The sequence below is a fragment of the Dermochelys coriacea genome, chromosome 5 (assembly GCF_009764565.3).
Source record: "Dermochelys coriacea isolate rDerCor1 chromosome 5, rDerCor1.pri.v4, whole genome shotgun sequence".
Classification (NCBI taxonomy): Eukaryota; Metazoa; Chordata; order Testudines; family Dermochelyidae; genus Dermochelys; species Dermochelys coriacea.
Window position 1 is genome coordinate 104,008,062 of NC_050072.1, and position 15,567 is coordinate 104,023,628.

Sequence of the window (15,567 nt, forward strand, 5' to 3'; positions counted from 1 at the left end):
GCTAATGCTCTTCAGTGTGCTCCCCCATTTCCCAGAAGCATTCCACCTACACTATGTTAGCGTAATGCCTTCAGCTACCACTGCTCCTCTCCCTTCCTGCTCCCAGCACAGCTCCACCTCTAGGGGTACATCTTCACTGTAGGGTTAACTCAGGCGCTTCATCATGTGATGCATGTTATACATACAAGAGGTATTTTGTGAGTAAAACATTGATACACTTTACTGGTGTTTGCAATCCCTTTATATTTGGGAACATTTGAGTTACTTTTTATTTGCAAGAATAAGCACAAAACCACCATGAATAAACATTTGTGCAAGTATTACCACCAGAGGCACTATCGTGGCCATTTTGAAAAGTTTGTTGCCTCCATCCCAGGCTCTGGCATCAACATCCCTCAAAGCCCAGCCATGCAGAGGTTTACATGGAAGGAAAGTCTTCAGTCTCCAAGGGCTGGCGGCAGGTAGAACAAACAACAGACACGCTAGTTTTCACATTGTCTGTCCCAGTTCCATGCCAATTTACATCTGGCCCCAAATTTCAAACTATGCTACACGGCAAAGTATTGTCACTTCTCTGCCAAGTGGTAACATTATTAATTTATTTATTTAGCAAATTTGGAGCCTTTCTGGTCAGTTTCCCATTGGAGGGGAAACCAGTGACCTGGTGTCCAGCTATTTCTTCGTGTAATTTGTTTTATGTACACTTCAGACACCTGTTTTTAGATAGAGATAGACAAACAGCACACAGGCAATCCCCTCTTTCTGGAATCTTAGCCAAAATACCAATGCCCACTTCCCAGGGATTAACTCTGCAATGAAAATTGATTCCAGTTGGAACGATTAAAGCAGAGAGCAAACTCTCCAGCTAGTTGCCACAGCTTCCCTCATAATAAAACAAGCAACAGCATTGCATTCCTTCAAAGACTGGACAGTGCTCACATGAAAAAGAACTTGTAAGTAAAGCTAGGAAAAAAATTTTGGAGGAATAGTTTCCCCCCCCAGAAAACGCAGTTTTGGCCAACCACAAACTGTGTCAATTCACTAAATAGTACTGACCACTCTCCCCCCAAAAAGGCTTTTCAGGACTCTGATGCATTGCAGCAGTGGCTTCTCTTATAACTTTTAGCCCAGTTGATAGGGCACTCACCTGGGATTTGAGAGGCCTGGTTACAACTCCCCCCTTGGCCTGAGGTCACTCAAACTGCAAGATAGTGTCCTGGCCCTTAGGTTAAGGGATCTCTCCGGATGAAACTGTTCTACTGTGTATAAACAGTCATTGGAGCAGGGACTTCAACTTGGGTCTCCCACATTTTAGTAGCATTCTAACCAGGTATAGAGGCATTCTCACTCACTTTTCCTGCCCCACTACCTTTTCATTGTCAATATGAGAGACAGTGAATTTGTTTAGCCCTAAATGGACTTTTTCAATTTGCCAAAATGTTTCACAATTTTTAGATGTAGTTTGACCTAAACTGATTTTCTTTTCTTTTCTTTTTTCTTTTGGGGGGGGGAGGCAGGGGAGGAAACAGGACAGAGAATTAAAAAAAAATCACTTATTTGCCCAGCTCTGTTGGTAAAATTACATGCAACATCGCCACCTGATAACTTCTTCCATAACAGACATGTGATGTTAGGTGTTTCTAAAAAAATCCCTTTTTTAGTACCAATAATTCCAAGTTTTTACAAATAATATTGCCTAGAGGAAAGAGTGAAAAAATTCTGCTCCTAGTTCTTACACCAGTGAAAATCCAGAGTAAACCCACTAGAATCACACGGGTATAGCAACTGGCTCAGTGTCTACAGTATAGTTTAATTTTAAACTGATTACTAAAAAATATTTGTATTTAAATAACACACAGTTTCTAAGAAAGCACAATTGGAACCAGAAATCCTTGTCTAACATGACATTTTTACTCCATAGGGATCGGTTCAGAACAATGATAAACGTCCTTGGAGATGCCTTTGGTGCAGGGATTGTGGAGAAGCTCTCTAAAAGAGAGCTAGAGCAAATGGATGTCTCTTCTGAAGTCAACATAGTCAATCCTTTTGCCTTGGAAACAACAATCCTCGATAATGATGAACCGGAGACCAAGAAATCCTACATCAATGGAGGTTTTGCCGTAGATAAATCTGACACCATATCATTTACCCAGACATCACAGTTCTGAAGCCTACAGTTCCACTGACACTGAAGGATAATTAAGAAAAAGCTAATAACAAACTTGAGTATATTTAATTTAATACACAGACTTCTGGTTTTTTCCCCCCACTGTTTGGATTCACAGCATTTGGTCCCTGTGGACAAGTTGATTAGAAGGCATTAAGGCAAGTTGTAAAATATGTCATTTTTTAATCATGTAAAATGGATGAGGCTTTGGAATATCTGTTTGGAATCATCTAGCTCATAAGCTGGATGTTAGAAAACCAGGCCAGTGAAATGAAGCATATGTGCTTCTCTCGGGCAAACTGCAGTGTTTCACACCTCTCTTCCATTCTGCCACTCTGTGTATGGAATTCTTGTTAATATTTTTGCCTTTCACATTTTTACAAATGACACTGCATATAAAACACCTACTGTAACTTGATAATGTGCCAAATTGTTCACTTCTGCAGCTAATTTGAACAACACATGGGGCAAACGGTTTTAGAAAGAAAACAGGCCTTAAGGGTTCTGCAATAAGTGTTTTAACATTTATGAGGTTTTACGTTGCTTTTACTTTAAGCTTTATGGATGTTAGAAGTTATTGGTCAAGGAAAAGCTTCTAATGTTATATAGTTGATTCCCCCCCCCTTTCCCCCTCCCCCATGAATCCACCAGAGAGCAGAACTGAACTCTGCGGGTAAAGCAAATTGCTACAGGTTTGCTCTTCTTATACTTGAATAAATTATTGCAAAGTGAAACTCTCTGCCAACTTAGGTCCATTTTGATAGTTTATTAAAACATCTCCATTGGAAGTAGCAAGAAGACAGCTTTGGTATTGTCCATTTTTTATTTTAGCCTACTATTTCTCAGCTGCAGGGCAGGCGGAGATCAGGAAGATGAAAATAGCTACTCATAGGGTGACTTCCAAATCTTTTCTGTTCGGAAAAAGAACATAATATCAAATGTAGATGAGATTAGTTTGTTTGCTCCTTGGTTTAATTTCTTTGTTGAGCATGTGTAATTTTGCAGCTGCAAAAGCCCTAGGCCCCATCATTTCAGTGCCAAGCCCTACCTGCTAAATCGTACTAAGGAACCCATATGTTCCAGTGACTTGTTATACAAAGTGACAACATCACCATGGGCTTCTTCATAAACATATTCCATAATGTCAAGCATTCTATACCATGCTGGATATGATATTTCCATGGTGCAACATCATTCCCCAGAGGGAGGAATCGCTGTTAAGAACAAACTGTTTGCCTTGCACATCTATGTCATGTCGACCAACTGACTTGCAAGGCAAATTGAAATTCATACCCAAGAGTCTCTTTCTTAAATAAGCTTGTAGTAAATATAAAATTGCATTTACATGCTGTCAAAAATATTCAAGTTCCTGGATTGTTAGATAGTAAATTCAATCCTACACTTTTGTATTTATGTAAACCGGGAAATGTGCCAAAGAGAACTGAGAAGAAAATAATCCTTATGGTAGGTTTTGATAAATTGCACCTTAAATTAAATCAGTGAGACATAAGCCTGTATGTATTTAAAATAAACATTGTAAACTATGACACAGTGTGACTCTAAAGTAAAAATACTGATATGTTTATACAAAATAAAGGAGTGTACAAATTAAGTAAATCAATGCTTTACCATGTGCAGAACTAGTATATAAAATCTTCATTTGTACAGCTTTGTTAATAGGAGAAAAAACCCACCAGTTTCCATAGTTATCTATCGTGTGCTTTGCTTTTTTATTTTAATTTTATTTTATTTTAAAGTCTTTTTATTTACCAGCTTCTTTTAAGGCACTATGGATACTGTTCCCATTGTGATCTAAATAAATATTTATTTATTTCATTCCTTCTCCATCCTACCATCCTCTCTTCATCCCTCTGTGGAATTCTGTATTTCTCCTGTTATGGCAGGAAAAAACAGATGAACTGCTAATACACTACTAAATCGCTTTTGCTGGCGACACATTTGTAGTTTTACCATGTATGGATTGCCCTTTTCAGTAAGGAAGGCAGACTGCTCCTTCAGGGGCCCAATCTTAAGAAGGCAAGCAAAGCCTTTACCTACAGAGGGACTGGAAAAGGATCCTCCTATCCAAAACATGCTTTAGCACCAAGGATCCCGTGCAGCCAACCTGCAACTGATGCTACTAGGTATGAGGAGCTGCAGCACCAGACAAGCTATCCATATTCTGAAGATATTGTTAAGTCCAGGGATACCTGTCCTCATGAAATTTTGGTCACATAGCTTTTTAGTGTGTGACCCACCAAGTGTGAGCCAAGTGCTTGCCTTCTCCCTTCACATTATCCTGCAGAGATTTCACAGCAGAATTTATTTCCCTTGCATGCTGGTGTGGATACCTTCTTCCAGGATTCTCCACAGATCTGGCCCCCCACACAAGAAGAACAGAATGTTACTGCTGCCTTAGGCCCTTATGCAGCTTTGCAAGCAACCTCAGGATTGGACCCAATGTTCTTTAAGTAGCACACATGGTTTTAGCCATGCTATTTCCACTGAAATCGGTAGGAGTCACGTGTTCAAAATCATACACAACTCTTAAAACTCTTCAGGCTGGATTGTCCAAATTTAGTGACACATTTATGTAAATTTTAGAAGATAAAAATGAAGCCACACAAACATGACATGTGCTATTTGACTATATCTGTATCTTCCTTGAGAAGAACAGAAACCGCTTATTGTTTAAGTGCAGCAGCAAAAAACCCCAAACTAACAGCTTTATCATTCCTCTGGATTACAGGGGTTCAGGCCACATTGGACCACCAGATTGCATCTGGACACCCCTCCTTTAGAATGCTGTGTGTGTGTGTGTGTGTGTGCACATAGGTGCATGTACGCACAACACCAATGCCTAAGCAGTTCTGCTGAGGGAATGGGGCCATGTTCCTAATGTTACTTTGTAACTGCTAATGCTAGCTCTACCATGGAGCAGCGGTTCTCTGTCCCTCCTACGTTGCAGCTGGTATCTGAGCAGGTGTGCAAAGGGGCGGTCTGGCTTAGGGATGTAAATATCAGTTTAAACAGTTAATCAGTTAAACAATTAAAATTATATCATTTAACCGGTTAAGCATTAACTGACGTCGCTCCGGTGGTAGGCCAGCGCAGAGGGGCAAGGATTGGGAACCCACTGAGTTTGGGGCCACTCCAGCCTGCCTGGCCTGGCACAGCCAGGGCAGCTGGGGTCCCACCGGCCCACTCAGCGGGGGCTACTCCAGCCCAGCAGGGCCCTGGCCATGGACCTGCTGGCCGGCCCAATGTGGCCACCCATAGGGGTTAATGGTTAAGGTCCAGTTAAAGTAAGCCTAATGCTTACCGGTTAACCTTTTACATCCCTAGTCTGGATGTGGAGTAGAGGGGAGAAAAGCTCTTGGCAACCTCCCTTCATGTGCATCTGTGAAGGGCCAACCACAATTAGCATGGAAAGTGGAGCGATAACCTAGAGAGCATTCAGTTAGTAAACACAGTATTACTGCAACATTTCTACAGCCTGGCCATCATTATCACCACTTTCAACAACATCAAAATGGCACCCGTGCAAGCTTTGTTTTATTTTAATAATAGAAAGAAAATACAAATATATTTTAAATAATAAAGAAAGAAGAGTGGGGGCTATCATGGATTTTCCTATGACCAATTCCTGGCTCCACTGAAGTCAAAGGAATAACTCCCACCAGCTTCACTGAAACCCAGCAATTACCATCTAAAGAACCATATTTTGCCCTCCATTTTCATACAGAAGTTCCCGTTGAAACTGAGTTGTGCCTAAAAACAGGTCAGAATGTGACCCAGAGGAATTTGCTCATCCCATTTAGCCTTGACAACTAAAAGAAAGTGGCAAATACCATTCTAAACAAAGCCTTTTTCTCTCTTCCAAGTCTGCTTCTTTTCTCATCTCCACCACTTTTACTCCTACATTGCTCCATTGGCTTAAGTGGCATTGCCAGTGACGTATGGTGGTGTAAGTCAGGAGGAAAATCAGGCACATAGACTTTCACACAGTAACACACACACACATACACACAATCTGTGCACTGCTTCTGCCTGAGAATACGTCTCCAGGGTACACAGAGAAGGGTGAAAGAAGGAGAAGCACAGTAGAACTAGAGCATTTCAGTCTAACCCTAAATTGTAAGTGTATCACCACATAACCAGTCGTGGAATCCCTCTGTATCAAGCACTTGATTTGTTACTGTCGTTCCAACATGCTGAGAGCAATTATTAAATGAAAAAAAGTCAGAGTAACTCTGTGTCCAGTCTCTTTTTCTTAGCAAACAGGTGTCATTCTTTAAATTATGCTCCCACTTACAGCGGGTAAATCCATGGCAGTTTCATTGTGATGGCGGAAACGGTTTTACTGTTACTATCTATTATTTGTATTAAGGTTGCACCTAGGAACCCCAGTCAAAGGTCTGGGCCCAGCACCTTACAGATGAATACTTTAAACTTCACCCACTGTTGGTCATCGCTTCAGTTGATAGCATGGACTCTGAGCATTTTACAATTCTCCATTCTGCTTGCTCATTGTTTTCCTTCTGCAATAGCAGGGATTTTTTCCCCACCTGTAGCTGTAGTATATTAACTAGAAGTAAGGCTAGGGTTCTCTTTCTGAGCTTGGAGTGCTAACAGGGCCGTCCCTAGGAGGGTGCAGGACCCAGGGCAGAAGTGACGGATCCGTCTCTTTGAGAACCAACTGTGCCTGCCAATCGCATCTGCTCGCAGGGCCCCCCAAAGCACAGGGCCCGGAGTGGTTGCCCCAATTTGCCCTACCCAAGGGACGGCTCTGAGTGCTAATGAATACAAAAGTCACAAAATGGCTTCCTACATCCTTAAAAGAAAAGGATTTGTCATGCAAGGAAACCCTTGATTATTAAAAAAGAAAAGGAGTACTTGTAGCACCTTAGAGACTAACAAATTTATTTGAGCATAAGCTTTCGTGAGCTACAGCTCACTTCATCGGATGCATTCAGTGGAAAATACAGTGGGGAGATTTATAGACACAGAGAACATGAAACAATGAGTGTTACCATACACATTATAAGGAGAGTGATCACTTAAGATGAGCTATTACCAGCAGGAGAGCGGGGAGTGGGGGGAGAAAACCTTTTGTAATGATTATCAAGGTGGGCCATTTCCAGCACTTGACAAGAATGTCTGAGGAACAGTGGGGGCTGGAGGGGGGGAATAAACATGGGGAAATAGTTTTACTTTGTGTAATGACCCATCCACTCCCAGTCTCTATTCAAGCCTAAGTTAATTTGTATCCAGTTTGCAAATTAATTCCAATTCAGCAGTCTCTCGTTGGAGTCTGTTTTTGAAGCTTTTTTTGTTGAAGTATAGCCACTCTTAGGTCTGTGATCGAGTGACCAGAGAGTCTGAAGTGTTCTCCGACTGGTTTTTGAATGTTATAATTCTTGATGTCTGATTTGTGTCCATTTATTCTTTTACGTAGAGACTGTCCAGTTTGACCAATGTACATGGCAGAGGGGCATTGCTGGCATATATCACATTGGTAGATGTGCAGGTGAACGAGCCTCTACTAACCCAGGAACCTATCCTTGCAACAAAGCCCGTTGCCAACTGTGTCCACATATCTATTCAGGGGACACCATCATAGGGCCTAATGACATCAGCCACACTGTCAGAAGCTTGTTCACCTGCGCATCTACCAATGCGATATATGCCATCATGTGCCAGCAATGCCCGTTGGCCATTTGCCACACTAGGTACATCACCTATTAAAAAACCATCAACCAACATGGCACACACAGGACAGGAATAATAGCCATCCTATTGGCCACAGCAGCCCACAGGGGACAAACCCCCTGAAGGCCCGATCCTGCATTTTTTGTGCAGCCCAAACAATAACTGAAGTGGGCAAATGGCGGATTAGGCTCAGACAATTCCTAGTGTTCTGAATTTAGGCATGAGAATCCTGAAATCAGTGGTTGAGGAGTCATTTCAACAGCAGCTTTAGTTTTCCGCTGTCACCAAATGGCTCATACAGTGAGTGGCAAATGAGCTAGAAAGCAATGGTGGTATTCATTAGATGAAACTCTGAACAACCCACACAGGCGAGAAAGAGTTAGGGGCAGATCCCCAGCTGGGGTAAATGTTCATAAGATCTGTCCCTAGTCTCCACACATTATCCATAATGTAATGGTGGGGACAGTAGATCCTTAGGAAAGACAAGCCAACTGAATTATTCATTGACACACAGCCACTTTTTACATAGCACTTGAAGGTAGTAAGTCTTGTCTCCAAAGAGCTTGCAGCGAATGTTCTTGCAAATGATTTTACTTGGCAGCCAGCCTATGCTATTGCTGCTTGACAATTACTTAGGACTTAATCTATAGATCCTTCCTCTGCCAAGTATTCTAGGAGTGGGGTCACGGCTGTTGAAGGAAACACTGACAGCTTGGGGGCACTTGTGCCAATCCGGCACCTGAACTCCTGTAGAATTAATTGACCAAGAAAGCCATTGGGGAAAAGCTCTCTCACCAAGGCAACTCCAGTTTGAGAGCAAAACCTCTTATGTATACTAACAGAGTTTTGTTTTCCCATCTAGCTTTTGGGGCAAGCAGCAAAACTCTGTAGAACCTAAATCTCCAAGGCACTATCTGTTGGCATTTCAGAGCTCAGGAATCAAGTCTGGATTGCTGTCTGGTCTATGCACAATACAGAAAAAGAATAAGAATGGACAAGTGCAGGAATGGGAACATAGGAAAAGAGAAATGCTATGTTGTGTGGTGAGGAATGTATCAGGCCGGTATACAGAGCCTGCTCCTGTTTAGAGCATGTTGGATACTTTTAAGCAAATCAGCGATCCTGGGGTGCACATTTCAATGTCCATGCTCAGTGTTCAGTGCTTTTCCAGCTCATGTTTGAGCTAAGCAAACAAATGAGGGGACAGACTTGCTTTTCGAAACACAGGACCCCCAGTTTTTCTCTTACTTACAAGAGTGAGAATAGGAGTATTTGTGGCACCTTAGAAACTAACAAATTTATTTGAGCATAAGCTTTCGTATGCTCAAATAAATTTGTTAGTCTCTAAGGTGCCACAAGTACTCCCTTTCTTTTTGAGAATACAGACTAACACGGCTGCTACTCTGAAAAGAGTGAGAATGAGGAGTGTCCCCTCCGCCGTCAGTGGAGGTATACCAGTATAAAGCCGTGCGTAAGCAAAACCAGGCCTAGGATGTTTTCTTCTGGGCCCACTGCTAGGAAAGCCTCGCATATTAATGCAATCCTAACTCACACACACCCAGTAGAAGTACCATTAATAAAACACTTTCTTTTGTATTAACATGTTTGTGGCAGACCATCTCCCCCTCCCTCATTGTCCAACTGCCTTCTCAGTAGCAGGTATGTGTATATACAGCCAATTTTTTTTTTTGATCAGATGATGATGATCAGAATAAAATGTCAAGGGACTGCCAAGGTAATTCTTTGTTGCCAACATTTTGTGTTGTCTGCCCCAGTACAGAAAGGTGTTAGGCAAAAACATAGCACTGTAGTGCACATGGCAAGCAGGACAGCAAAGGAAACCAGACATGAACCTTCATTTACCCCAAAAACATATGCAAATCCTTTGTCCCAAATGCAATGACTGTCTTTTTGGAGACTGCAGGCTTTCAACTATAACAGAAAGTCCCAGGAACGCTGTTACAAGGTATTCCAAGTAATAAAAAGTAGATGTGATAAATTTCTATTTATCTCTTGGCATTATGATTTGTGATCAATAAACCACGAAACCATAATGTCACCCGCCACAATACTCAAAGACAAATCCAGGAGAGTAGAGAGTAACCCAGTTCAAATTAGAACATTTGAAAACATATGGTCAGATGCTTAGCTGCTGCACACTGGCACAGCCAAATATTTGGCCCTTAAAGATACCAGAAAATGTCACTTGCTTTCTTCAACAGCAAAAAAGAAATGTAGGCTACTAGCCCTGGAGTCAGATAAGACAGCGTAAGGCTTGATATGACAGCAAGTTAGAGCCTAACAGTTCTGTAACATGACATAGAATCATAGAATCTCAGGGTTGGAAGGGACCTCAGGAGGTCATCTAGTCCAACTCCCTGCTCAGAGCAGGACTAATGCCCAATTTTTGCCCCAGATCCCTAAATGGTCCCCTCAAGGATTGAACTCACAATGCTGGTTTAGCAGGCCAATGCTCAAACCACTGAGCTATCTCTCCCCCCATTATGTAGAAAGAGTAGTTCAACAATACTAGTGACGTCTGTAGACCTGTTTGCTTCTTAAAATGCGTGCTTGTGGAGATGGGAAATTCAATACAGATTTATAAACTTGTTTAGTTACAGTGTGAGAATGACAAAGTGTGGAAAACTGTACAATAGTTACTGGAAAAATTATGCAGTGCAAACATTTACTGTAATACTGTAAATCTGACTGTCATACATGACTTGTTTCCATTTTTTATTTGAAGGCACTAGTTTTGTATACAGTATTTTGTACCTATTTCTAAGGAACTAAGAGTTCATTTGCACTGTTAGTTATGATGTTCGAGGAAGCAATAAAACATGAACCTGGTACAGTGAACATTAGGCATATATGAAATATTTAATCTTTCTTGCAGCAGGTGAAGGAAATAGCTTTGCTCACCAAATTTAATAGTATTGCTGCTTTAATTAATCCTTGAGAACGAATCATAAAACAAATCTACAGTTTCACATGCAGGATTCAGACACAATGCAGCCAGAAAAGTAATACTTGGATACTCTTTTAGCCTAAGATGATTTACTTAGAGCCTTAGTCATAGTTTACTTTTTAAAAATGAGGGAGGGGGCAAACAAAGAGCCATAGAATCACAGAACTGGAAATGACCTTGAGAGGTTATATAGTCCAGTCCCCTACACTCGTATCAGGACTAAGTATTATCTAGACCATCCCTGACAGGTGTTTGTCCAACCTGCTCTTAAAAATTCCCAATGATGGAGATTCCACAACCTTCCTAGGCAATTTATTCCAGTGCTTAACCATTCTGTCAGTTGGGAAGTTTTTCCTAATATACAACCTAAACCACCCTTGTTGCAATTTAAGCCCATTGCTTTTTGTCCTATCCTCAGAGGTTAAAAACAACAATTATTCTCCCTTCTCCTTGTAATAACCTTTTATGTACTTGAAAACTGTTATTATGTCCCCCCTCCCCCCTCCGCAGTCTTCTCTTCTCCAGACTAAACAAACCCAATTTTTTCAATCTTACCTCATAGGTCATGTTTTCTAGACCTTTAATCATTTTTGTTGCTCTTCTGTGGACTCTCTCCAATTTGTCCACATCTTTCCTGAAATGTGGACACAATACTCCAGTTGAAGCCTAATCAGCACGGAGTAGAGCAGAAGAATTACTTCTCATGTCTTGCTTACAATACTCTGCTAATATGTCCCAGAATGATGTTTGCTTTTTTTGCAACATTGTTGCACTGTTGACTCTCATTTAGCTTGTGATCCACTATGACCCCCAGATCCCTTTCCGCAGTACTCCTTCCTAGACAGTCATTTCCCATTTTGACAGGTTTCAGAGTAGCAGCCGTGTTAGTCTGTATTCGCAAAAAGAAAAGGAGTACTTGTGGCACCTTAGAGACTAACAAATTTATTAGAGCATAAGCTTTCGTGAGCTACAGCTCACTTCATCGGATGCATTTGGTGGAAAAAAAGAGGAGAGATTTATATACACACACACACACAGAGAACATGAAACAATGGGTTTATCATACACACTGTAAGGAGAGTGATCACTTAAGATAAGCCATCACCCACAGCGGGGGGGGAAAGGAGGAAAACCTTCCATGGTGACAAGCAGGTAGGCTAATTCCAGCAGTTAACAAGAATATCAGAGGAACAGTGGGGGGTGGGGTGGGGGGGAGAAATACCATGGGGAAATAGTTTTACTTTGTGTAATGACTCATCCATTCCCAGTCTCTATTCAAGCCTAAGTTAATTGTATCCAGTTTGCAAATTAATTCCAATTCAGCAGTCTCTCGTTGGAGTCTGTTTTTGAAGCTTTTTTGTTGAAGTATAGCCACTCTTAGGTCTGTGATCGAGTGACCAGAGAGATTGAAGTGTTCTCCAACTGGTTTTTGAATGTTATAATTCTTGACGTCTGATTTGTGTCCATTCATTCTTTTGCGTAGAGACTGTCCAGTTTGGCCAATGTACATGGCAGAGGGGCATTGCTGGCACATGATGGCATATATCACATTGGTAGATGCGCAGGTGAACGAGCCTCTGATAGTGTGGCTGATGTGATTAGGCCCTATGATGGTATCCCCTGAATAGATATGTGGACAGAGTTGGCAACGGGCTTTGTTGCAAGGATAGGTTCCTGGGTTAGTGGTTCTGTTGTGTGGTGTGTGGTTGCTGGTGAGTATTTGCTTCAGATTGGGGGGCTGTCTGTAAGCAAGGACTGGTCTATCTCCCAAGATCTGAGAAATCAAATCAGCGGCACTGCGATGGGTACCCGCATGGCCCCACAGTATGCCAACATTTTTATGGCTGACTTAGAACAACGCTTCCTCAGCTCTCGTCCCCTAATGCCCCTACTCTACTTGCGCTACATTGATGACATCTTCATCATCTGGACCCATGGAAAAGAAGCTCTTGAGGAATTCCACCATGATTTCAACAATTTCCATCCCACCATCACCTCAGCCTGGACCAGTCCACACAAGAGATCCACTTCCTGGACACTACGGTGCTAATAAGCGATGGTCACATAAACACCACCCTATATCGGAAACCTACTGACCGCTATTCCTACCTACATGCCTCTAGCTTTCATCCAGATCATACCACTCGATCCATTGTCTACAGCCAAGCGCTACGATATAACCACATTTGCTCCAACCCCTCAGACAGAGACAAACACCTACAAGATCTCTATCATGCATTCCTACAACTACAATACCCACCTGCTGAAGTGAAGAAACAGATTGACAGAGCCAGAAGAGTACCCAGAAGTCACCTACTACAGGACAGGCCCAACAAAGAAAACAACAGAACGCCACTAGCCATCACCTTCAGCCCCCAACTAAAACCTCTCCAACGCATCATCAAGGATCTACAACCTATCCTGAAGGACGAGCCATCGCTCTCTCAGATCTTGGGAGACAGACCAGTCCTTGCTTACAGACAGCCCCCCAATCTGAAGCAAATACTCACCAGCAACCACACACCACACAACAGAACCACTAACCCAGGAACCTATCCTTGCAACAAAGCCCGTTGCCAACTCTGTCCACATATCTATTCAGGGGATACCATCATAGGGCCTAATCACATCAGCCACACTATCAGAGGCTCGTTCACCTGCGCATCTACCAATGTGATATATGCCATCATGTGCCAGCAATGCCCCTCTGCCATGTACATTGGCCAAACTGGACAGTCTCTACGTAAAAGAATGAATGGACACAAATCAGACGTCAAGAATTATAACATTCAAAAACCAGTTGGAGAACACTTCAATCTCTCTGGTCACTCGATCACAGACCTAAGAGTGGCTATACTTCAACAAAAAAGCTTCAAAAACAGACTCCAACGAGAGACTGCTGAATTGGAATTAATTTGCAAACTGGATACAATTAACTTAGGCTTGAATAGAGACTGGGAATGGATGAGTCATTACACAAAGTAAAACTATTTCCCCATGGTATTTCTCCCCCCCACCGTTCCTCTGATATTCTTGTTAACTGCTGGAATTAGCCTACCTGCTTGTCACCATGGAAGGTTTTCCTCCTTTCCCCCCCCTGCTGTGGGTGATGGCTTATCTTAAGTGATCACTCTCCTTACAGTGTGTATGATAAACCCATTGTTTCATGTTCTCTGTGTGTGTGTGTGTGTGTGTGTGTGTGTGTGTATATAAGTCTCTCCTCTGTTTTTTCCACCAAATGCATCCGATGAAGTGAGCTGTAGCTCACGAAAGCTTATGCTCTAATAAATTTGTTAGTCTCTAAGGTGCCACAAGTACTCCTTTTCTATTTCCCATTTTGTATGTGTGCAACTGATTGTTCCTTCCTAAGTGGAGTACTTTGCATTTGTCCTTATTGAATTTCATCCTATTTACTTCAGACCATTTCTCCAATTTGTTCAACTCATTTTGAATTTTAATCCTATCCCCCAAAGCACTTGCAACCCCTCCCAGCTTAGTATTGTTCACAAACTTTATAAGTATACTCTCTATGCCATTATCTAAATCACTGATGAAGATATTGAACCAGAACTGGACCCAGAACTGATCCCTGTGGGACCCCACTCATTATGCCCTTCCAGCATGACTGTGAACCACTGATAACTACTTTCTGGGAATGATTTTCCACCCACCTTATAGTAGCTCCATCTAGGTTGAATTTCCCTAGTTTGTTTATGAGAAGGTCATGCAAGACAGTACCAAAAGCCTTACTAAAGTCAAGATATACCACATTTACCACTCCCTCCACCATCCACAAGGCTTGTTACCCTGTCAAAGAAATCTATCAGGTTGGTTTGACACAATCTGTTCTTGACAAATCTATGCTGACTGTTAATTATCACCTCATTATCTTCTAGGTGTTTGCAAATTGATTTCTTAATTATTTGTTTCATTATCTTTCCAGGTACAGAAGTTAAGCTGACTGGTCTACAATTCCCCAGGTCATCCTTATTTCCCTTTTTATAGATGGGCACTACATTTGCCCTTTTCCAGTTTTCTGGAATGTCTCCCATCTTCCATGACTTTTCAAAGATAATCGCTAATGGCTCAGATATCTCCTCCTTGAGTATTCTAGGATGCATTTCATCAGGCCCCAGTGATTTGAAGACATCTAACTTGTCTAAGTAATTTTTGACTTGTTCTTTCCCTATTTCAGGCTCTGATCCTACCTCATGTTCACTGGCATTCACTATGTTAGATGTCCAATCGCTACCAACCTTCTTGGTGAAAACTGAAACAAAAAAGTCATTAAGCACCTCTGCTATTTCCACCTTTTCTGTTATTGTCTTTAACCCTTTAGAGTTCCTGTTTTTTCAGGCTGCATATCAGCATCTGTTTCTATACCCTTTACAGAGAGATAAGAATTCTTTACAATAGGTCTAATCAGTATCACTGCACCCTGTAAACGGATCCAGTCCTTTCCTCTTCCAGATATTGCATCCAAATGGAATTTTCATGTTAAATATTCTTAACTGACAGACAGGAGAAAAATATTTGAAATGCTGTGGCAGACTTATTCAAGAAATATGGGAGTGGAGAGAAAAGGGTGCTTACTTTTCCTGCTATGTGGGATTCTAGTCCTTCCAAGGTTAAGTGACACCACTGATCAAAATGAATTGAAAACTACATCCCTGTGGCTGTGTACTGTGAAGTATCGAAGTGGAAATAAAGAGTTCTGCCA

General features: G+C 41.8%; 2 protein-coding genes across 3 annotated transcripts in view; one reads left to right on the plus strand and one right to left on the minus strand.

Moving 5' to 3' along the window:
* Positions 1-6,400, plus strand: part of SLC1A1 (solute carrier family 1 member 1) — a 76,241-nt gene extending 69,841 nt beyond the window's left edge. Inside the window, exon 12 of the mRNA XM_038402732.2 lies at positions 1,922-6,400. Coding sequence (XP_038258660.1) covers positions 1,922-2,168 — 247 coding nt within the window. The 3' untranslated portion in view covers positions 2,169-6,400. The remainder of the gene's footprint in view (positions 1-1,921) is intronic.
* The window catches only part of SPATA6L (spermatogenesis associated 6 like), an 84,966-nt gene that overhangs the window by 13,079 nt on the left and 56,320 nt on the right, over positions 1-15,567 (minus strand). The window lies entirely within an intron of this gene.